The sequence below is a fragment of the Lissotriton helveticus genome, chromosome 8 (assembly GCF_964261635.1).
Source record: "Lissotriton helveticus chromosome 8, aLisHel1.1, whole genome shotgun sequence".
In the NCBI taxonomy this organism is placed as follows: domain Eukaryota; kingdom Metazoa; phylum Chordata; class Amphibia; order Caudata; family Salamandridae; genus Lissotriton; species Lissotriton helveticus.
This window is the reverse complement of record NC_136069.1, coordinates 1,021,889,442-1,021,914,089: the sequence shown is the minus strand read 5'-3', so window position 1 is coordinate 1,021,914,089 and position 24,648 is coordinate 1,021,889,442. Positions and strand designations below refer to the sequence as shown.

General features: G+C 50.4%; 1 protein-coding gene across 2 annotated transcripts in view; it reads left to right on the top strand.

Annotated features, from left to right (window-relative positions):
• Window positions 1–24,648, top strand: part of OFD1 (OFD1 centriole and centriolar satellite protein) — a 635,354-nt gene that overhangs the window by 467,021 nt on the left and 143,685 nt on the right. Inside the window, exon 19 of one of the 2 annotated variants that reach the window (XM_078657861.1) lies at window positions 17,204–17,323. The exons of the other annotated variant lie outside the window; for it this stretch is intronic. Coding sequence (XP_078513987.1) covers window positions 17,204–17,323 — 120 coding nt within the window. The remainder of the gene's footprint in view (window positions 1–17,203; window positions 17,324–24,648) is intronic. 2 annotated transcript variants of the gene reach the window in all.

Sequence of the window (24,648 nt, the reverse complement as noted above, 5' to 3'; positions counted from 1 at the left end):
CCCTGCGCCCCTGCCCCGCGCGCCCCCTCCGCTGATCCCCCATCTGCTTCATAGCGTGCTGCTCCCCTGGAGGCGATGCCGCCCCTGAAGGTAGTGACCCTTAATGTCAAGGGTCTGAATAATCCCGTGAAGCGTAGGGCGATCCTCTCCCTGTTAGAAGGGTCGCGGGCGGATATTTGCCTCCTGCAGGAGACTCATTTACTCTCCGGAGATTGCCATAGGTTGCGCTCTGCCAAGTTCCCCACGCAACTATTTTCCTCTGCTGCGACTAAGACCGCTGGGGTGGCCATTCTTCTAGCCAGCTCTTTTAGAGGGGAGGTGCTGTATAAACATGCCGAGCAGAAGGGGAGGCTCTTAGTGTACCGCATGCGCTTGGGGGGTGTTGCCTTTACGGTTGGTTCGGTTTATAGCCCAAACGACCACCAGGATCATTTCCTGGAGTCGGTGTTGGTGGACGTTACTGCCTCGCCCGATCGCCATATCATTCTGGGGGGAGACCTGAATATAGTCTTCGACTCCGCTCTAGATAGGTCTGCTCAGCGCTTCCCGCAAACGGGGGAGCTTTCTGCGGCGGTGCGGGACCGGCTTGCAGAGACGGACTTGCATGACCTCTGGCGTACCATGCATCCCACCGATAGGGATTACTCCTACTTTTCCCATGCGCACCGCACTTATTCGCGGTTGGATTACCTCTTGGTGAGCGGCCCGCTTCGCTCGGCCGCCGTGGCGGCGGACATCGGGGTCTTGTCCCTGTCCGACCACGCGCCGGTTTCCGGGGTCTTTGCGTGGCCGGCGGCCCCCCCCTCGAGAGGGATGTGGCGGCTTCGGGACACGCTGCTCCATAGGAAATCGGTGGTGAAGCGAGTGGACGAGGTCATCCGGGACTTCCAGACCCACAATGACAACTCTGACACGTCCCTGGCTACGCAGTGGGCGGCTTTGAAAACGGTCGTCAGGGGAGAGTTTATCTCCATTTCCTCGGCCGAAAATAAGGAACGCCAGCGCAAGAGGGACGAGCTGACGGCGCAGGTTAGGGAGCTTGAGCAGGTACACCGCCGTACAGGGGCTCCTCGCGTTTGGAGGCAACTGAAGGCGGCACGGAAACTCCTCTCTGCGCTGGATCTTGATCGGGCGGAGTACGCGGCGCTGCGCCTGAAGCATGCCTTTTACACCGGCGGAGACAGATGCGGTAAGCTTCTGGCCCATAGGCTCAGGGCTGCGCAGCAACGCAATGTGGTGAAGGAGCTGGTGGGAGTGGATGGGATCCCGGTTTCCGGGGACGCGGAGGTGGCGGATACCTTTCGATCCTTTTACGAGGCGCTGTACGCTTCGGAGTCTTCCCCACCGGGAGAGGCTGAGGCCTATCTGGAGTCCGTGACCCTCCCGGCCCTGGACCCCTCCCAGGCGGACCACCTAGAGAGGGACATTCACGTGGAGGAGGTCATCTCCGCGATCGCAAGGCTGAAGCATGGTAAAGCCCCGGGCCCGGATGGCTACACGACCTTGTTCTACAAGACCTTCTGTCCCGCTGTCGCTCCTCTCTTGGCTCGCTTGTTCAATTCCTTCTCCGAACCGGGCGCCATCCCACCGGACCTCCTCTCGGCGACTGTATCGGTTATCCCCAAGCCGGGGAAGGACCGGACCTTGTGTGGCTCGTACCGGCCCATTTCGCTCCTGAACGTGGACCTCAAACTTTACACCGGAATCTTGGCGGCCAGACTGGGTCTCCTCTTACCGGGTTTGGTGGAGGCGGATCAGGCCGGTTTTGTGCCTGGTCGGCAGACGGTCGACAATACGAAGAGGGTGGCGCATGTGCTGGAAAAGGCCTCACGCGTCCCGGGGGAGCGGATGCTGCTATCGGTCGATGCGGAGAAGGCCTTTGATAGGGTTCATTGGCCGTACCTCGAGCTGGTCCTTGGGAAACTGGGGATCGGTGAGAAGTTCCGCACTATGGTCTTTAACTGCTATAGGAGACCGTCGGCGTCAGTTCGTGTCAATGGACACAGCTCCAGCAGCTTCACCATTGAGCGCGGCACGAGACAGGGTTGCCCTCTCTCGCCGCTCCTCTTCGCCCTTTATATGGAGCCGTTTGCGCACAGAATCCGCGACAACCCGGACGCTATTGGGGTGAAGATGGGGCAATACACACACACTGTCAGCTTATACGCGGACGATGTCTTGCTGACCCTAGATGACCCCAGGCGATCACTCCCTGCCTGCGTCCAGGAGCTGGATGCTTTTGCCCGCGTTGCGGGCTTTAAAATGAATGTGGCCAAGTCGGCGGCACTGGATGTGTCACTCTCCGCCGACACCAGACGGGACCTTCAGAGTCTCTTCCCTTTGCAGTGGTCCTCCTCCACGGTGCCTTACCTGGGCATTTTGCTTGCTCCCACCCTGCCTGCCATGGTCGCAGCTAACTATTCCTCTTTAGGCAAAAAGATAAAGGAGGAACTTGGCCGATGGAACAAGGGCTTAATCTCGTGGCTGGGCCGTGTTGCGGCGGTGAAGATGACGATACTGCCCCAGATCCTGTATCTCTTTCGCGCTCTGCCTCTTCAGCCCCCCGTGGGTTGGATACGGCAGGCGCAGTCAGACATCTCCCGCTTTGTGTGGCAGGGTCGTAAGCCTCGGATGAGGCGGGTCCTCTCCATGCTTGCTCCGGAGGCGGGAGGGCTCGGAATCCCGGACCTCCGGAAGTACTTTCAGGCGGCGCAGCTTATGTACCTGGTTGAGTGGAGCCGGTGGGAATCGGACAAACATTGGCTCTTTCAGGACCAGGCAGTGGCTGGCCGTACCCTCCAGGAGGTCCCGTTCCTGCGGCGCATTCACCGCCCGCCTAATCTCTACGCTTCCTTTATCACCCGGGTCCCGCTAAGAGTGTGGGACGCGGTGTGTGAGCTTCGGGAGCTCACCACTTTTCCGTCGCCGTTCACTCCCATTGCTGGCAACCCGGACTTCACTCCGGGCCTGGAGCCGGGGGCCTTTTCCCACTGGGTGCATGCGGGATGTAGAGCGCTTTTCCAGATTTACGGCCCGGATGGCGTGCTCCCCTTCCAGCAGCTCCGACAGGAGTTTGGCTTGACGGAGGGGGATAGACTGCGTTACATGCAAGTCCGCCATTGGGCTCTTCAGCCCTTAGTGCGTGACGTCGCCGCCCGTACGATTACGCCCTATGAGCGATGGTTGGTGACCCGGGCCTCGGACGCCAAACTCATCACTGATTTGTATAAATTTCTCCAACCCCCGCCGTTCCACTACCATAACCCAGGGAGGGAGCGTTGGCATAGGGAACTGGGCAGGACCCTGAGCCACAAGGAATGGGATGGGATTGCATATCGGGCGAGGCACTCTGCGTACCACACTGGGCTGACGGAAACCTTCACTAAAGTGTCCACCTATTGGTACTACACCCCGGTGCGGCTCTACGAGATGCGCAAGCTAGGCGATAAGGGATGTTGGCGCGGCTGCGGGCAGGAGGGCACCCTCACGCACATTCTCTGGGAGTGCCCGGTGCTGTCGGCCTACTGGAAGGAGGTCTTAGATGAGGTGGATAGGCATTTTGAGATTGAGCTCCCGCGCTTCCCCGCGTATGTCTTGCTTGGCCTCCCCAATGACTTAATGTACCCGCTGAAATCCCGCAGGGGTAGGCAGATTGCGATTGCGCTAGGCTCAGCCGTCCAGAATATACTTGTCCTTTGGCGCACACCCACTGCCCCCTCCATTACTGGCTGGTTGCATAGGCTCTGGCAGGTACTGGGTATGGAGAAGATGTCGCTAACGGTGGCTGGGAAGGTTGACCAGTTTGAGGAGCTCTGGCAGCCCTTTTTGGCGCTGCTGTCCACGGAATTTCACGAGATTACGTGTCCACGGTACCTGCGCCTCCTTAGGCTGACACCGCCAGTGCCAGCGGCGGAGTGATTCTGCGGGTTGGGGACCGGGGATCGGGGGTGGGAGGTGGGGGGGTTTTATGCTTCTATTGCTGACTTTCGGACGGGGTTGTTGGGGTGTTGTTTTCTCTTTTTTCTTTTCTTTCCTTCTTGCTTTTTCCTTCTTCTCTTTTCTGGGGTCGGGGGGCTGGTGGAACGGTCTGCTTCTCCTTAGCTGTGTCGCGGAGTGCTCTTTTGGCTTCGCCTTGCCTAGGGAGTGGGGGCCTACGGGGGGTTGTTCACAATGCCTCATTGCCTTCTGTTTTTGCCCTGTTACCCTCTGGGGCACCCTACCTTCCTCCTCTTCTTCTGACTCGCTGCAACGTTTTGCTCTTTGTATTGTATGGTTACCTGACCTCCTGCTCCCCCCCCCCGTGTTTTTTATGCCTTAATAAAATACTTTAAACCCAAAAGGGGATGATGGACGGAGCGTTTGAGCAAATCAAACACTCACCCCCAGTCAACTGATCTGGGTTTAATCCATCACCATTCTTTAGCCCACTCAGCCACCCCATTTCAGACATGGCCATATGCAAATCAGTCTGACCCTGTGCCTCATGGGAACAGTCCAGCCCGAACTGCCAAGCCATGTCTTCCGTGGACCGGAAACAAGCATCCTGGGACCGGTTTCGGATTCATAATCCTCATCAGCCAGGCTATCTTGAATCCAGTGGCCAAGTGAGCAAGGGACTCACGTCTGAGCATACCCTGCCACACTTAGGGCGAACAAAGCGATACAAAAGGGGATGATGGACGGAGCGTTTGAGCAAATCAAACACTCACCCCCAGTCAACTGATCTGGGTTTAATCCATCACCATTCTTTAGCCCACTCAGCCACCCCATTTCAGACATGGCCATATGCAAATCAGTCTGACCCTGTGCCTGATGGGAACAGTCCAGCCCGAACTGCCAAGCCATGTCTACCGTGGACCGGAAACAAGCATCCTGGGACCGGTTTCGGATTCATAATCCTCATCAGCCAGGCTATCTTGAATCCAGTGGCCAAGTGAGCAAGGGACTCACGTCTGAGCATACCCTGCCACACTTAGGGCGAACAAAGCGATACAAAAGGGGATGATGGACGGAGCTTTTGAGCAAATCAAACACTCACCCCCAGTCAACTGATCTGGGTTTAATCCATCACCATTCTTTAGCCCACTCAGCCACCCCATTTCAGACATGGCCATATGCAAATCAGTCTGACCCTGTGCCTCATGGGAACAGTCCAGCCCGAACTGCCAAGCCATGTCTTCCGTGGACCGGAAACAAGCATCCTGGGACCGGTTTCGGATTCATAATCCTCATCAGCCAGGCTATCTTGAATCCAGTGGCCAAGTGAGCAAGGGACTCACGTCTGAGCATACCCTGCCACACTTAGGGCGAACAAAGCGATACAAAAGGGGATGATGGACGGAGCGTTTGAGCAAATCAAACACTCACCCCCTGTCAACTGATCTGGGTTTAATCCATCACCATTCTTTAGCCCACTCAGCCACCCCATTTCAGACATGGCCATATGCAAATCAGTCTGACCCTGTGCCTCATGGGAACAGTCCAGCCCGAACTGCCAAGCCATGTCTTCCGTGGACCGGAAACAAGCATCCTGGGACCGGTTTCGGATTCATAATCCTCATCAGCCAGGCTATCTTGAATCCAGTGGCCAAGTGAGCAAGGGACTCACGTCTGAGCATACCCTGCCACACTTAGGGCGAACAAAGCGATACAAAAGGGGATGATGGACGGAGCTTTTGAGCAAATCAAACACCCCCAGTCAACTGATCTGGGTTTAATCCATCACCATTCTTACGCCCACTCAGCCACCCCATTTCAGACATGGCCATATGCAAATCAGTCTGACCCTGTGCCTCATGGGAACAGTCCAGCCCGAACTGCCAAGCCATGTCTTCCGTAGACCGGAAACAAGCATCCTGGGACCGGTTTCGGATTCATAATCCTCATCAGCCAGGCTATCTTGAATCCAGTGGCCAAGTGAGCAAGGGACTCACGTCTGAGCATACCCTGCCACACTTAGGGCCAACAAAGCGATACAAAAGGGGATGATGGACGGAGCGTTTGAGCAAATCAAACACTCACCCCCAGTCAACTGATCTGGGTTTAATCCATCACCATTCTTTAGCCCACTCAGCCACCCCATTTCAGACATGGCCATATGCAAATCAGTCTGACCCTGTGCCTCATGGGAACAGTCCAACCCGAACTGCCAAGCCATGTCTTCCATGGACCGGAAACAAGCATCCTGGGACCGGTTTCGGATTCATAATCCTCATCAGCCAGGCTATCTTGAATCCAGTGGCCAAGTGAGCAAGGGACTCGCGTCTGAGCATACCCTGCCACACTTAGGGCGAACAAAGCGATACAAAAGGGGATGATGGACGGAGAGTTTGAGCAAATCAAACACTCACCCCCAGTCAACTGATCTGGGTTTAATCCATCACCATTCTTTAGCCCACTCAGCCACCCCATTTCAGACATGGCCATATGCAAATCAGTCTGACCCTGTGCCTCATGGGAACAGTCCAGCCCGAACTGCCAAGCCATGTCTTCCGTGGACCGGAAACAAGCATCCTGGGACCGGTTTCGGATTCATAATCCTCATCAGCCAGGCTATCTTGAATCCAGTGGCCAAGTGAGCAAGGGACTCACGTCTGAGCATACCCTGCCACACTTAGGGCGAACAAAGCGATACAAAAGGGGATGATGGACGGAGCGTTTGAGCAAATCAAACACTCACCCCCAGTCAACTGATCTGGGCTTAATCCATCACCATTCTTTAGTCCACTCAGCCACCCCATTTCAGACATGGCCATATGCAAATCAGTCTGACCCTGTGCCTCATGGGAACAGTCCAGCCCGAACTGCCAAGCCATGTCTTCCGTGGACCGGAAACAAGCATCCTGGGACCGGTTTCGGATTCATAATCCTCATCAGCCAGGCTATCTTGAATCCAGTGGCCAAGTGAGCAAGGGACTCACGTCTGAGCATACCCTGCCACACTTAGGGCCAACAAAGCGATACAAAAGGGGATGATGGACGGAGCGTTTGAGCAAATCAAACACTCACCCCCAGTCAACTGATCTGGGTTTAATCCATCACCATTCTTTAGTCCACTCAGCCACCCCATTTCAGACATGGCCATATGCAAATCAGTCTGATCCTGTGCCTCATGGGAACAGTCCAGCCCGAACTGCCAAGCCATGTCTTCCGTGGACCGGAAACAAGCATCCTGGGACCGGTTTCGGATTCATAATCCTCATCAGCCAGGCTATCTTGAATCCAGTGGCCAAGTGAGCAAGGGACTCACGTCTGAGCATACCCTGCCACACTTAGGGCGAACAAAGCGATACAAAAGGGGATGATGGACGGAGCGTTTGAGCAAATCAAACACTCACCCCCAGTCAACTGATCTGGGTTTAATCCATCACCATTCTTTAGCCTACTCAGCCACCCCTATATTTTCCAGCAGTGTTTGGTATTCCTCTCGATTGGACTCCTTTCAACCTGAACCCACTGTAAAATCAGCAACATATTCTTGTCTAAGTTATCTATTGAAGTATTTTTCATCTATGTGTTCATTCATTTAAAATGTGTAAAGCGAAACACTGCAAATTTCAGCTGCCTCGTTCTTCGAAGAGAGTGAAACAAGTGAGGTGTCTGCGAGCATGCCAGCTACACTGAAGCAATAGGATAATTCTGCTCTGAGTCCGGCTGTGTTGGTAGAAGTCAATTCCCTACGGACATATCGCCACAGACTCTCTGCACCATTATTTGCTTAGATACAAATGGATGTATTGTACACAGTACTTAAAATGCAAAACTAAAAAATGCAGGTCTTCTGTACCATAGTACTAGTTTATTTCTGATAAGTGCTTGTCCTTTCCAATTCAAAGTATTATTTTTCTCTTGATAAGGTCAGGTACTCTCCCTTTTAAAAAAACAAACGTGCCACTACTCCGTACTGGACTCTCCTGGGCCATTTAAAGCACCAAGGGGCTTATTTGCAAGCTCCTTGCGCCGCTGGAGCGTTACTTTTAGTATGATAAAAAGTAACTTACCAACAGCTAAAGGGGCTTGTAAATATGCCCTTTTATGTACAACTCCCTTCTGTGTGTGCACAGCATCAATACACAGCCCGTCATAACGCAATGAGTAAGCATTGCACTTTCGCAGATTAAAACCTGTGAACAAGGACACAACAAATATGCTTGCAAAATCACAAAATGTTAAACAAGCATCTTCAATGCAATAGGTCTCAGCGTTGACGGAACTTTATGCTATTGACATTGAAAATGACCATGCTTTTTATTTTGGTTTTAAAACCTAGAACGACAAAAAAAGGCTTTGTTATTTGAACTTGTAATAGCTCAGACTTCCGTAAATGTGAAACCTATTGCATTGCACCCCATCCCATATGCGTTCTGGAAATGTGTGCTTGGTTTGAACGATTTTGCGCTAACTCACGATCCTTTGATGCCTGTGGAAATGCTATATCGGTTTTATTTATGCTCTCCTGATGCGCTGTTAAAAATGTTTAAAGATTAACTTCATGTGAGAAAAGCGCTCTCCCCACCCCCAAGCAGTATGCAAATGCTTCGATATTTGACCAACACAACAAATATAGGTGGGACTCGAGCTCACTATCACTTAAGTAAATCAAATACCTACCTGTTTGGTATACAAAAACAGAAGCTAGTGGAATTGTAAATAACAATGACTTTTCTTTATATTATACTAAAAAAAAAATAAAAAAAACATTGCCATTTACAATGTCAATAGCTCAACCTAGGGTAAATGCGAGACCTATTGCATTGCAAATGCACACTGCTGCATTCCTCACACTGCTGCACGTCTCACACTGCTGTACGCCTCACACTGCTGCACGCTGCACACTGCTACACGCTGCACACTGCTGCATTACTCACACTGCTGCATGCTGCACACTGCTGCACTCCTCATACTGCTGCACCCCTCACACTGCTGCATTACTCACACTGCTGCATTACTCACACTGCTGCATGCTGGACACTGCTGCACGCCTCACACTGCTGCACGCCTCACACTGCTGCACGCCTCACACTGCTGCACGCCCCACACTGCTGCACGCCGCACAATGCTGCACACTGCTGCACGCTGCTGCATTACTCACACTGCTGCATGCTGCACACTACCGCACGACTGACACTGCTGTACGCTGCACACTGCTGCATTACTCACACTGCTGCACACCACACACTGCTGCACGCCAAACACTGCTGCACGCCACACACTGCTGCACGCCACACACTGCTGCACGCCTCACACTGCTGCACGCCTCACACTGCTGCACGCCTCACACTGCTGAACGCCACACAACACCACCACATCACTCAGGGACACCACCATATCACTCTAGGACACCACCACATCACTCGGGGACACCACCACATCACATGCTCCTGCTCAATTGTAGATCTCTTCCCAAGCATACTACGGAGATCTCTCTACTAATAGAGGATGCAAACCCAGACACCCTCTTCCTTACAGAGACATGGCTGCAGGAACACTCGGAACCCGATTTGGTACAAACTCTTCCACATGGCTACCAAATACTCCGCCTTGACCCTAAAACTGGAATCGGTGGAGGGCTAGCAGTGATTTACAAGACAGGCTACGAAGTCACTAGCTCTCCTATCCACGTTCCAGGTAGTGAATGTCTTCCCTTCACTATAAAATTCTGCCCCACCAATACGTTCTCAGGTATGTTCATATACCGTCCACCAGGGTCGCAAGGACAATTTCTCCCTAACCTTACCCCAACGACTGCAAGCCTTGCACTTATCTCCGCCAATTTCACACTCCTGGGTGACCTTAACACTCACCTTGACGATCCTAACGACTCAAACGCCAGAGAGCTATCCTCCTGCCTAGGTGCTCTCGAATTGCAGCAGTTTGTCCTGGGCCCAACCCATCTAAAGGGCCACCTCTTGGACCCCATATTCAGTAATTGCCATAACCTACACGTTGGCAATCCTTCCCCCCCTCCCCTGGACTGACCACTTCCTTATCCCTTTCACATGGACTCTCCCCAATCACCCCCTACCCAAACCCATGACCGTCCAACAATCACGTAACTGGTCTAAAATCCCCCAACCGGAATGGGGAGAGAACCTCGATCTAACCATACCCACCAAAACCTCCAATCCTATTGAGGGCAACGCGAATTACAACAACTGGATTACCAACTCCCTAGATCTGGTACTTCCAGTTAAACGCACCCACCCCAAGCGAAGTACCCCAACCGCCCTGTGGTACACCACTGATCTCCGAGAGGCCAAACGCACCTGCAAAAAAATCGAGAGAAAATGGCGTCTCGATTACTTACCAGCGGACAAAATAGCCTACAAAGCAGCTATCAAAAGCTATAAATCTAGCATTAATCTAGCATAAGCAAAATACTTCGAAGAAGAAATTGACAAGGCAGCCTCCAAGCCCAAGGAGATCTATCGGATAGCTAAATCCCTCCTACAACTACCCGAGACTCCTAAGGAACACAGCAACACCCATGCCCACTGTGACGAGCTAGCAGACTTCTTTCACCACAAAATAGAAACTATCAATGCCTCTTTCTCTCAAAACACCCCCTCGCCTAGTGGCCCTGTAGTTTCAGACTTGGTGGCAGCTTCGCCAATTTCCCTCACATGTATCCCGCCTCTAGACCTCACCCATTTAGAGAGCATCATGAAACTAGTAAAATCAGGATCACCCACCGATCCGGCCCCTCCGCAGGTTCTCACCCCGATCACCAGTCAGATCTCACCCACCATCCGGGACCTGCTAAACTCCTCTCTCCACACCGGCATCGTTCCACCCTTATGGAAGAGAGCAATGGTCAAGGCATTGCTAAAAAAACCCAGCCTCGATCAAAATAATCCTTCCAATTACAGACCTATTTCCCTTCTTCCCTGGCTCAGCAAACTACTTGAGAAATATGTCAACTCAGCCCTGACACACTTCTTGGATTCAAATGACATTCTTGATTCCTCACAGACGGGTTTTCGGTCCCTTCATGGAACCGAAACAGCCTTGGTCGCGGTGACGGAGGAGGCAAGAAGGATCCTGGACAGCGGTGGCTCAGCAGCCATCGTTTTACTCGACCTTAGTGCCGCCTTCGACACTGTAAACCACAGTACTCTTCTCCATCGCCTCAGTAGTATAGGAATCACGGGAACAGCATTCACTTGGCTGAGATCCTTTCTTACTGATCGATCCTTTCAGATATTTGAGAAAGATTTTACCTCCGCCAGCAAACCCCTGAACTGTGGAGTGCCTCAGGGCTCTTCCCTGAGCCCCACCCTTTTTAATGTTTACCTTAGCCCTCTGGCCGATGTTGTCCGCCCTTATGGAGTGAAGATTGTCACCTACGCGGTCGACACACAGCTGGTGGTAGCGCTGGACCCCCCGCTTAACTCCAACCACAGCTTACACAAATGTTTGGAAGCAGTCGCCGCCTGGATGTCGGCCTCCTGCTTAAAACTAAATGGGGAGAAAACAGAGGTTATGCTCTTGGGAAATACCATCACCAAATCCATTGATTCCATCTGGCCCCTTAGCCTAGGCCGTCCCCCGGAACCCAAAGAACAAATCAAAAGCCTCGGCATCTGGTTAGACAAAACACTCAGCTTTAACCACCAGGCAACCAAGCTTGCTGCCACATGCTTTAGACTCCTGAGGCTACTCCGCAAAATCCTCCCTCTCCTCCCGCTCCACTCAAGACGGATCATGGTCCAAGGACTGATTCTCTCCCGGCTTGATTGCGGAAACGCCTTGTACCTTGGAGCCCCACAGTCCACACTCAATAGACTCCAAATTGTCCAAAATTGCGCCGCCAGGACCCTCCTCGACATCCCACGACGAGTATCAGTTAAAGCCCGACTGAAAGAGCTCCACTGGCTCCCTGTGCAATCGAGGATTGAATTTAAGGCCATGTGTATTGCCCACCACTCTTACTGGGCAACAGGCCCTGCGATCAACCGCCCCCTGGTAAATGCCTATCACCCCAATCGTCTCCTCAGATCTGGGACGGCCTGTCTCATTACAGTGCCGCGTGTTAAAAGAGCCAGGTGTGGTGGCCGGTCGCTCTCTCATAACCTAGCCAAGATCTGGAACACTCTCCCCCTCTCTATCAGATCCGAGCCAAAATTACTTACCTTCCGAAAGCTTCTTAAAACCTGGCTTTTTAATAAATCTTCCTCCTAGTAACCATCTTGAATCCCCGTCTAAATCCAGCGTACTCCGCTTTTAGCCCAACCTCTGTAGCGCTGGGACGCCCCTGGGTAGCCATCGCGCTTTATAAATTATTTTTTCATTTCATTTCATTTCACCACCACATCACTCGGGGACACCACCACATCACTCTGGGACACCACCACATCACTGTGAGACACCACCACATCATTCTGGGTCACCGCCACATCACTCTGGGTCACCACCACATCACTCAGCGGGGCCACCACAACATCTCTCAGGGACGCCACCACATCACTCAGGGACGCCACCACATCACTCAGGGACACCACCACATCACTCAGGGCACCACCACATCACTCAGGGGCATCACTCAGGGGCACCAACACATCACTCAGGGACACCACCAACATCACTCGGGGACACCACCACATCACTCGGGACACCACCACATCACTCGGGGACACCACCACATCACTCAGGGACACCACCACATCACTCTGGAACACCACCACATCACTCTGGGACACCACCACATCACTCTGGGACACCACTCAGGGACACCACCACATCACTCTAATACACCACCACATCACTCTAATACACCACCACATCACTCTAATACACCACCACATCACTCAGCCCAACCACATCATCACTCAGCACCACAACAGCATCACTCAGCACCACACCAGCACTGTCCTTGCTTGCTACCAACAAGCATTCCCATAGCCAATAGAACGCGCATTAGGAAAGTGTAAGCTATTGGCTTTGTGAATAACAATGCTATTTATTTATATATTTTCTAAGCCAACACATATTTAAAAAAAATTGTCATTTACAATACCAATAGCTCACACTTTCCTAATGCGAGACCTATTGCATTGCAAATGCTTGTTGTATTTGGTATGAATCCATACAGTAGTTTTGGAAGAAAAAAGATGTATGTATATCTAGAGACGCAGCTCCATGTGCCCACAGCAATGCCGTAAATTTGCTGCCATCACTTCAACCAGGAAGTGGTGACATCTCGGGACTCGGACTGGGACGAGTCCCAAAAAAAAAGACAGAAAAAACACAAGGGGACATGGTAGGATTACCCTGATCCTATAGGCCTGGTGGTGGGGTCCCACAGGGGCCCCGCCCAGGGCTAGAAACATATTTTTTATTTCTTTTGTGCTGTGAATTCGTCGGCAATCTGCAGCAAAATGTAAAAGAAATTTAAAAAACAGGCGTTTGGATGTTTTTTACGCCCTCCCCCTCTTCAGGTGGCAATATTCCGGGGGAGGGAACAATTCATATATATTTGAGGGAGGGGGCGCACCCTATCCCAGGACCAATTCCAGCCCTCGGGACCCCATCCCCGGAGCCTGGCTGGATTAAAAAAGGGGGAGATGGGCACGCGAACCCCCATCCCTGGCCAATTTAGGCCCCAGATACCCCCGTCCCCGGGGCCCGACCACAATTAGAAAGCGGAGGGGTGGCAGAGTGGTGCCCCTCCCTGAGCCATTAATGGTCCTAGGAACCCCATTCCCCATGGCTGGCTCATATGCTATGTCCCGTGGTGCCTACCCCCAGGAGACACCAGTTTACCTGCCCACACTTGTGCAGGCAGGTAAACCTGTATTTGCTCTCGCTTCACTGGTGCAATTTCAAAACTCCTGCCAAGCAGGAGCAAACACCAAGTCTGCTTCCAGCAAGAAGGAGCATGAAAAATGCTCCCACTCGCTGAGTATATGTATTTCGCAACAATATCTCAATCGGATTCAATGAAGCAGCAGGTATATATGTATGTACAAGACATTACAAAAGCACGGATAAAAGGAAGAGAGACTCAAAATTTCAGTTTTTGGGAAAGTGCATATAGCATCATATATTTAAGAACACATTTTATACATGACAGTTAAAGCAGCACTGTATGCATAGAATGCGGTGGCAACCCAAGGGGGATTTGTGCACTAGGTGATAGTGGAGCAAAGAGTGACGATGCAAGTGACAAATGGGTGAACCCAGCGAAGGACGCAAGGTGACAACGTGAAAGAACAATACTTTCCAAAAAACTGAAATTTTGAGTCTCTCTTCCTTTTATCCGTGCTTTTGTAATGTCTTGTACATACATATATACCTGCCGCTTCATTGAATCCGATTGAGATATTGTTGTGAAATGCATATGTACGCCCAGATCTCAATCTGGTCTACAGGTTATACTCATGTTGTCTTTTCCCACTCGCTGAGAGCAGACTTTTAATGGGTTTCCCTGTCCTCACTGAATCGTGCAGGGAAACACATGAAAGATTGCTCCCTCCCGCTGACAGCAGCATTTTAGCTTCTCCATGCGGGCGGGAGCAATGCCGGCTCCCGCAGGAGGCGGGTAACCTTCTGGGGCCACGGAGGAATTGGGGCTCCTCCTGTGACCCCACCCATAGTGAGGTGTATGCCCTGAGTGGGCACCAGGGCACCCACTCTTTGTTTGCTGGGCCCCAGGGGATGCGGTGGCTGGAGCCAAAATCGGCGCTTGGTTGAGGGGGGGGGGCACAGCCCCCTCCACCATTGTACATTGGCATGGGGATGGAGTCTCTGGGGCCTATATCGGTCCAGGAAGGGGGGGCTGCGTGCCCCCCTCCTATTGCAATATGGCCGGGCCATTGGGTCCCTGGGGTCAAAATCAACCTAGGGAGGGGGGTTGCTTGACCCTCTCCCCTTTTGCATTATGGCCGGGCCCTAGGGGATGTGGTCCCAGGGGCCAAAATTGGCCCGGGAGTGAACCTTGTGCCCCCTACCCCATAAAGGGGATGGGGTCCCTGGAGCTGAAATCACCTGGGGAGTGGGGCGCATGTCCCCCTTCCCCGTAAATATAGTGACAGTCCCAGGGACCAAAATTGGCCTGGAGAGGGGCGCCACGTTCCCCCTCCCAAAAAAATGCACCATGTCCCGGTAGATGGGGTTCTCGGGACAAAACCTGCGGAGGGAGAGGGGCACGTACCCTCCTCCCCCACAGAATGTGCAGCCCCCGGGGGATGTGACCCCAGGCCCGAAATCGGTCTTGTGGGGGGTGGGGGGGTGAATGCTGAAATATGTTGCCAGACCCTGGCGGATGGGTCCTCTGGGCCAAAAATGGCCAGGGAAGGGGGCCCTCATGCACCCTCCTCTTCACTAAGCACCAGGCCCTGGGTATGCGCTCCCCCTATCAAAAAGCGACCCGGGAGGGGTTCATGAGTTGGTTGCCTATGAGCGGTTGATTACAGGGCCTTGTGGCCAAACACGCACTGCGCACGGCCAAAAGCTGCACGCAGCATGGGGTTGGCTGCATGTGGGGGGGTTTGGCTTCCGGGCCTGGCCTCAGGCGTCGGTTGGATTAACGTATGGAAATTAAATATTACTTTACATTTTTTTTTTAAACCTAGAAATTTACAAGGAAGTTATAGTTGGGAAATACCATTTTAAAAACGTCAAAATTCACTGCAAAAACCAAATGTTACATGGACATTATAGTTAGGAAATAGAATTACAAAACCTTCGAAATTCAGTAAAAAAACAAAGTCTACAAGGATATTATAATTAGGTTCAGATTTTCCACACATAAAACCATAGGAATTCAGTATAGTTATCTCACGAAACTATAACTTGTACTCTAATGTAACTATAACTCAGGCCCTCGCAATGCACTGCTAATTACCCCCACATATTACATCAGTCATGACATCTGTGACATCTTTACTAATATAATTGCAACATTTATTATAAATGTATTGATGAAAAATCTGTAGGGGGGAGCTATAGTTACCTTAGGGCACATGTAAAAATATGGTAGTCTCTTCACAATTCTAAAAAGTGCCTTTCTTTAACATGTTGAAGCCTTTCACATAAGATTATAGCACATCATTAAGAAGTAATGATTAAAAGGGAGAGCTTTTAAACATGAGCTTTGAAACATTTTTGCCCCTCCGCCTGAATGACTATGCTGTTCGTGAACTGAGGCAAGACATTTGTCATGTGAATCCTATATGCATGTCGATTAGATTCTTACTATAGATAGAGCAACATTATAGTCTATTAAATAAAGCACGAGAGTTTTTTGCTCAGCGCACATCCTGATCTCAGTATTTGAAGGTGATGTCCTGTGATAATGAAGAAGGAGAAGATGTGTATATATTTCTCACATCAAAGTGTAATGCTTTATATTTAATTCATGGATTTCATGGCATATATGGAGACAGGCAGAACCCACAATTTGGTCAGTTTTTCATAGTGTAAACCTGGCCCAAGGACATAAGAGCGGATGACAACTGGCTCAGAATACCGTACATTTATTTCAGCACAGAGAGATAAGGTGAGTCTTGGAATGTTGAGGTGAGGCCGGGGTTCGAACCTGGTCCCCATGTTCTAGGGTTGGCTCCTCTTGCCACGCCTCCTTCCATGAAAGCTTGGCTCGATTTGGTACTAAGGTTCTCAGAGGACTTTGAGCTGAGCAGAACCAGGCGCCTGGTTCCAATTTTCAGTGGCTTCTCCCACCTCTAATTGTCGCGTATTTATCTGTTGATATTTTGATTATGGTAGTTGCCTTTTGCGGGCGAAATACGACGGAGACTGTTCTTGGAACCAAATAAAAAAGTGTCTGACAGAATTTTCCTTTTTTCCGTTTCATTCATTGTGAGAAGGCAAAAAAGTATTAAGTATAATCCATATGCACAAACATTTTCGTTAATTTCACATTTTTTGAAAATGTTAGGAACGTTTATTCATGTGATGTTTATATGTTTGTCAACAATCTGAGGAAATCGTGCCTGATGCCGATGCGGTCCTTAGCACCTGTTACGTAAGCATGTTTTCAATGCCAGATATTTGAGCCCGAAAATGTTGAAAGCGTTCCATCTGGACTGTCCACTGTTTGCCTCTAGCGAGTCCCAGGAAGGGATTTCTTAATTAATTTCATGTCTGACGCTTGCTTATTCAGAGGACGCCCATTCCCACACTGCGCGGCCATCTCTATTGTAATTGGAGACTAACGAGGCTTTTGTTCCCGCTTCGCCCCCAGCTGAAGAGGCCATCCCGGAGCAGCTCGCGAGCGGCGCGTCACATCCATCTGTGAAGAGCGACAATGGGAGCCCTGTCAGCGCCACCTTGCCAGCCATTGCCACTTCACAGCAGGAATCAAGTGAGTTCACGTCTCAGAAAGCAAGCCCGAATGCCCCCGCCACAAGGCAAATGTTTGCGGGTGCTTTGTTTGGGGGCCAAAGAGTTCATCGGTGTCGAATGCTATGTTTAAGGGAGCTTGGGAATGGGACCATTTTGCATGGCACGAAATCTTGAATGTTGGAGACCATGTACGTTTGCATTATGTTGTGTGTGATGACATTTAATATTTAATTTTCCGAACAAAAGCTCATTCGTCTGAAGAGGGGGAGGTGGTTTCTCGCCTTCTTCTTTTTTGACTTGTCATATTTTTGAATTTAGAGCGACTATTTTTAATTTGTCAAATCGTGCACTCCTTCCCCTGTTTTTGACTAGCGCTGTTTTACTCTTTATGATCTTTTCAGCTTAATTGTGAACATCCCTGGTCATTGCTACCCGCCCGTTTCAGATTTCCACACTTGTTTTCTGGGAAAATATGCAGATGCGTCAATGCGGTGATCAACCTCGAGTGAATTACCCTTTCCTTCCTGTGGCGAAGGTAGAGGCACATGCTTCCAGGGTGCCGGCTTAGCTTCGAATATAGGCCTAATCTCAAAATGAGTAATCACCTCAAAAATCGGATAAACCGTCATCAATTAACAACAGACTGAACTTGACTGGGAGACGACCAATGGTACTAGAAATTGAGGACATATAGCTTGAAATCAATTATTCTTAAAGAACAGTTTCTGTGGTTCCTGAAACCGGTGATACTGTAGCAACCCATATTTCCACAACGATTTTGAATCCTGTGAAACAAAAGCATCCTGCATTGACTATTGAGCTAACATTCGCTTACATTTTTTTACTAAAACTGTGCTGCTTTCCTATACCCCAGAAAGGTACGGTTATGCATATACATTCAAGCAGGGCCGGTCCTAGGCCTTCTGAGGCCCCGGGCGAAAGGGAAGATGCGAGGCCCCCCTAATTGCATATTGCGTCACAAGAAGTGACATCACAGAAATCGACATCGCAGTACTATTGATCTTATTTGGCATCACGGAAGCTAACTAATGTGGATAGCAGTAACATTGACAAAAAGTAGAGGGGGTTGAAAACAGGTGAGCAAATATCAATTTATTATAAAAAGTAGATACAATGAAATATTGCAATCAAACAACGTTGAGAGAATGAACACACTTATCCACCCACTCTTCATCCCATCCACCCATTCACTCATCCATCCAGCCATTTACCCTTTCACCAATCCAGCCATCCTTTCACTTACTAATCCTTCCACCCATCCACTCTTTTAGTCATCCATCCTCCCTTTCTCTCTCCATCAACCTTTTCACTTAGCCAACCTTCCTTACATCATTCATCCACCCACCCATCCATCCATCTACTCATCCACTCATTAATCCATCCATTGACCCTATCACTCATCCATCTATCATTTCACTCCTTCACACATCTATTCATCCTTCTGTCCATCTACCCTCCCTTTCACTGACTCATCCATCCTTACATCCACCCTTTCACTTATACGTCCATGCATTCACCCTTCCACTTATAAATCCATCAATCCATCCATTATTTCACTCATCCACCCACCCATCATCCACCCAACTATCCACCCACCCACCATCCATCCACCCACCCATCCACCCACCCATCCACCCTTTCACACACTCACCCACCCACTCGTCCATCCTTTCACCCATCATTCACGCATCCACTCATCCATCCATCCATCCTTTCACCCACCCACTCATCATCCATCCATCCTTCCACCCACCCACTCATCATCCATCCTTCCCCTCATCATCCATCCATCCATCCTTCCACCCCCTCATCATCCATCCATCCTTTCACCCACCCCCTCATCATCCATCCATCCTACCCCTTATCATCCATCCATCCTCCCCCTCTCCATCCATCCTCCCCCTCATCCATCCATCCTTCCCCTCATCCATCCTTCCTTTCATCCATCATCCATCCTTCCCCTCATCATCCATCCTTTCACCAACCCCTCCATCTATCCATCCATCCTTCCCCTCATGATCCATCCATCCTTCCCCTCATCATCCATCCATCCATCCATCCATCCATCCATCCTTCCCCTCATCGTCCATCCATCCTTCCCCTCATCATCCATCCTTCCCCTCATCATCCATCCATCCTTTCACCCACCCATCCATCCATCTTTCCCCTCCATCCATCCCCTCATCCATCCCTCTTTCCCCTCCATCCACCCCCTCATCCATCCATCCTTCCCCTCATCCATCCATCCTTCCTTTCATCCATCATCCATCCTTCCCCTCATCCACCCATCCTTCCTTCCCTCCATCCATCCATCCATCCATCCTTCCCCTCGTCCATCCATCCTTCCCCTCATCCATCCATCCTTCCCCTCATCCATCCATCCTTCCCCTCATCCATCTTTCTCCTCATCCATCATCCAGCTACCCTTCCACCCATACATCCAGCTATTTATATTTTCTCTCATCCATCCTTCCCCTCACTCATCAATCCATCCATCCTCTCTCATTATCCATTTATTCACTCTTTCATTCATCCATTTACCCTTTCACTAATTCATCCAGCCACCCACCCATCCCTTCACTTACTCACTCGCCCACCTTTCCATATTAATTTTGAGCTGAGCCCTTTTGAGAAGAGGCCCATCAAGAACTCCACCCTCGCTGCAGGAGCCATTCCAGGACTGGGACAGAATCCACTCAGGGCAGAGACAGGATCCACCACAGGGGGGACAGGAGCCATCACAGGCGGGGGGGGGGGGACAGGAGCCATCACAGGGGGGGACAGGAGCCATCACAGGCAGGGGGAGGGGGGACAGGTGCCATCACAGGAGGGGGGGAACAGGATCCAGCAGGGTGGGCACAGGGGTGGGAATGCAGTATTCTAGTATCATCTTGGGCTCCTCGCCCCCTCCTGCACAAGACAAGGAAGACAGGCTCTCTGTCCAAAATGCCATCCCCCACTGTGATGTACAGTACTTACAGGAGAAACTCTAAGAGAACTGATTGTCCTCCATACTTTGTTAATCAGTGTGGGTGCGATTGTGCCTTTTCTTTATTTTATTACATTATAAACTGCATGTTTGAAGAACCGAGGTTTGCTTACAATTTAGTGACAGTAATTAAGCTCTGTGAAGAGAACCACGTGCTGCTTCGGTGTAATCTGGCAGAATCTAGGATGTTTGGGGCCCTGGGCTGAGGGGAATGTGTGAGGCCCCCTCTAAATTGCAAAGACGTGGCCATTCAGGGCTGTTTGCATGTGAATGGATGTCACTGCTCCGGAACCTGCAGCCCCTCCCTCTCAGTCACCATCGAGCACCTCTTAACAGCTCATCAAGGGCTGGAGGTGTGAGGGTTGCCATCCCGCTGTGCCTCTCCAGTTCTGCGGGTATCTGAGCTTGCCTTTGATGCAGCATCTGAGTCAAGATAAGGGGACCTAACGCGGGCCCCAACCCTTCAGGACCCCCCTCCCTGCCCAAGCCTAATGAATAAATATGAGATATACTCGGGCCCCTTAACACACTCCGCAGGGGCCCTATAGGTTTGTATTACCTTCTGCCCCTGACCCCGGTCTGTGTGCATGAGCAGCTACTTTGACGGGGACAGGGGGGCTGCCTGTCGCTATCTCTACTTTACCGAGGCACCTAGGCTCTGTGCTTCCCTGAAGAATCCCGAATATCGCCGGCACATGGACAGTTGCTGCCAGAGTCGGACTGGCCGCCAGGGCAATCTAGCAGTGCCGGAAGGGCTAGTGTAACAGGTCAGTAAGCGGACCAGTTATTTTGGTGTTTGGGGTCAGTTTTAAGGTCTGGAGGAATTTTACTGTTAATTTCCCCAGTACCTCAAACATTGCCTGCAACAAGCACAAATGCGTGCAGTCTCCCATACAGTGCAAAACTCCATCACAACTTGGATTTACAACTTCAAAACTGCTCCGATGTGCAACGAGTCACACTTTCAGCTATCTGATAAGCTAATGGGGTCTCTTTTATTTTGGTTCCAGAGCCTATATTCTGTCCCAGTCCTGTGCTGTCTGCTGCTTCCCTGCCAAGGTAGCCCAGCCCCTGTCCACCTTTGCTTAACACGACAAGATGCCCCACCCTCTGGTCTCAAACATTCTGCTTAATTAAGATGAGACACTACCCTACCAATATTCGAAGTATGACAAAAGCCAGTTGATCTGGCTGCTCCCTCCTCCCCTCACTGACCTCCTCTTACCTGTGTCCTTCTGGTGCTCGAAAGAGACAAAGGGGCCTCTGTTGCCAGGAAACAAAATGCAGAAACAGAGCCTAGAATGGCGGGTACTTAACCGAGGCGCTGCCTCGCCCCTGACATTATGAGCCAACATAATTGCTGGCCCAGCTGTTGTGCCCCCCCCTCCCCACCCCCCATTCTGTTTGCACCTTCCCCCACCTGTAATGTGATCAGGTGAGGCAGGGGGCCCTGTAGTGAGCTGTGAACGTGTGACCTTTCACGGGGGCACGAGGCCCCCTGTGTTTTGCCGAGCGCGAGGCCCTGGGCGGCTGCCCACACTGCCCATGCCTAGCGCCGGCCCTGCATTCAAGCCTTAAGAAGGGATACCTCAAGTCACCTCCTATAAGGCCTCCTCTTACTTAACATATCCTTGTGGACAGGGGACCGAATGATCAGAATGAGGGAGCCAGGGCGATCATGACGAAGGGCAGAGTTGAGCAGGGGGATAATGCATGGAACAAATACCAGATGGAGTCCTCACGCGAAGAAGGGCTGTATTACTGTGTAAAGTGTCAGGTGACATGTCTGTGAACCATAGATTAAACCAAAAAAGGGAGGTAGAGCTATTCGTCGGATTTGCGCTCCACTCTGATACTTATATAAACAAAGAAAATCCAACTTCAGGAGGGGAAGAGGAAGAGTGATCAAAAGGATATTGAAGCACTCAGTGTTTGATAAAATACCCCTCACACACCAAAAGGCCCCTTGGTGTCATGCTTCATCATTGGGGTCTTCGCACCCCTCTATCGGGATGCGGCGTGCTGCGACCTACGGATACGCGGGAGCACTTTCAAGTTGGCTATGTGTGGTGTACAGTGTGTGGGGTATGTGATTAAAGTGAGTAGGGAACGTGGTGAAGGTTTAAAAAGTACCTGGCACTTGAGTGAAAAAAAGTTTTATTCCGAACTCTGGCTGGTACTATTAAAAATAAGTGCAGGGCGAGATCAGCCTGTTATGTTAATGAACAGGATCTCTGGTGTGCTATGTTGTCGACATGTTTCGGAGACTGGCTCCTTCTTCAGGACAGGGGCACAAACTCCCTTCCCTACTCACGTCTTCTTCTACAAAAAAAGTGTAAGTTTTACAAAAAAAGTGAAATTTTTGTAGGAATAGGCTAAGTGTGCCTACAGCGGTCTGCTACAAGTACAATGACCTGCAGAAAGACAAAAACCAAAAGACTAATGGTTACCCATGTAGCGGGTAGTTGCAAGACGCAATCGCCTTGAACCACACCATTTGCTTGTTAATAAGCTAATAAAAAAGGACTCACACCACATACAACATAAAACACATAAAACTAGGATTTTACTGCCAGTTGTACTCATACTTGTGAAGCCTGGTTGGTGGGCTTCATGAACAGCGCGTTGGGGTGTTGCTCCAATGGCTATCTGTAGTAGAGAATGATGTAGCTGTAATTTTACAATTCAATCTCACTTACTTTTGAGGAAAAAGAGGATATCTTGTAGGATGTTCTTTTCTAGGTGATATACTCACAAGGTCTGGACACTCTGATCGCCGCCTACCCCTCGCGCTACTCCGCTGGTGTGGAGTCATGCGAAGGACATGGGTATTTATACTCTGTTTCGTTAATTGGGCGGAAACGGGAGTGTCACCATGCGGTCTCTCAGAAATGGAGGACGAACACGGCTTAACCTTCGGCGAGGATGAAATTGACAGGATCTTGGCAGCAGTAAATCCTTTTGAGGGCCTCACTAACCCTGAAACCGGCCCAAACATTGATGATTGGAATGAATTGGTAAAATTAAGACGCAACCAAATAAAGGCAGCTTTACATGGTTTGATAATGACAGGATACCTGAGGAACAAGATGGGACCAGCTGGACTAATTGTAAAAAATGAACCGTTTATTTTCCAGACTGATATGCAATTTAAAAAAGAATGGTCGTTGATCTCTTGGCATTGTACCAGGGACTGGTTGGTTCTAATAATTAAAACAGCAACCAGAATCACACAAGAACCTAAAATAGAGCTCGATAAAATCGAGGTCAAACTCAACACGTACATGTCAACAGAAGACCTTAAAATCAGATTGGATGAACTGAACCAACAAATGACAGAATTCGAATTTACCTTGAAACAAAGCAAACTCAACAAATTGAGTAAGGACAAAGACAAATTTACACCAGAGGGAACCTACCCCTACACTAAGGCGGACTATGTGTCCACAAAAAATGACACAGATAGTGATGGGTCGGACGGTAGCTCCACCGGTTCGAATTCCAGCTGTGGCAGAAGGAACCGCCCGAATAGAGGCGGGTGGAGACAAAGACGACAACAATTCCCAAGACAAAGAGGATGGAGGGGATACCCGCCCCAGTACCCACAATTTATGGCACCCCCCCCTTTCCAGCCTTTCCAGTTCAACCACCAACCGGATATACAGGGTTTCCCACAATGGAACCAAGACTTCAATGGAGGTTTTTACGATCCACAGCCTTTTTTAGGCTCCCGCCCAGGGACACGGGGAAAGAACCGGAAGGGCAACAACGTCACCTGGGAGTCAACAGACCAAGGGAACCCCAGACAAACCAGGAGCATGACAGGCTCCCTACCCAACCAGGCGTCAACCAGCAACCAGAGAGGGACCTAGTGGTAAATCTCACTTCCAAACCCTTGACGAGTATCCAACGACAGGTACTAAATAAAGGTTTGGGATTTGTACCGACACAAAAACCGGACATCTTCAAAGTAAACGTGGAAATGAAGGAATTTGTACGAAAATTAAAACTACAGGTCTTTTTCAGTGACAAACCAACACAAGCTGTGATGACAGACACTGGTCTGAGACCTAAATCGACCTTCACACCTCCCGACCCTACACTCCCCATTGAGCTACTCGCTTTTGAAAAGGCAGTTATGACGGATGTCAATAAATTGGATGTGTCACCCACACAAATCTTCCACAATACGACCAAGGAAGAGCAACTTGCCTTAAAGAATTTATCTGGAGATACCAGCATGGTCATAAAACCAGCGGACAAGGGGGGAGCAATAGTATTACAGTCCACTGAGGACTACGACAATGAATGCATGCGCCTCCTGTCAGACAGGC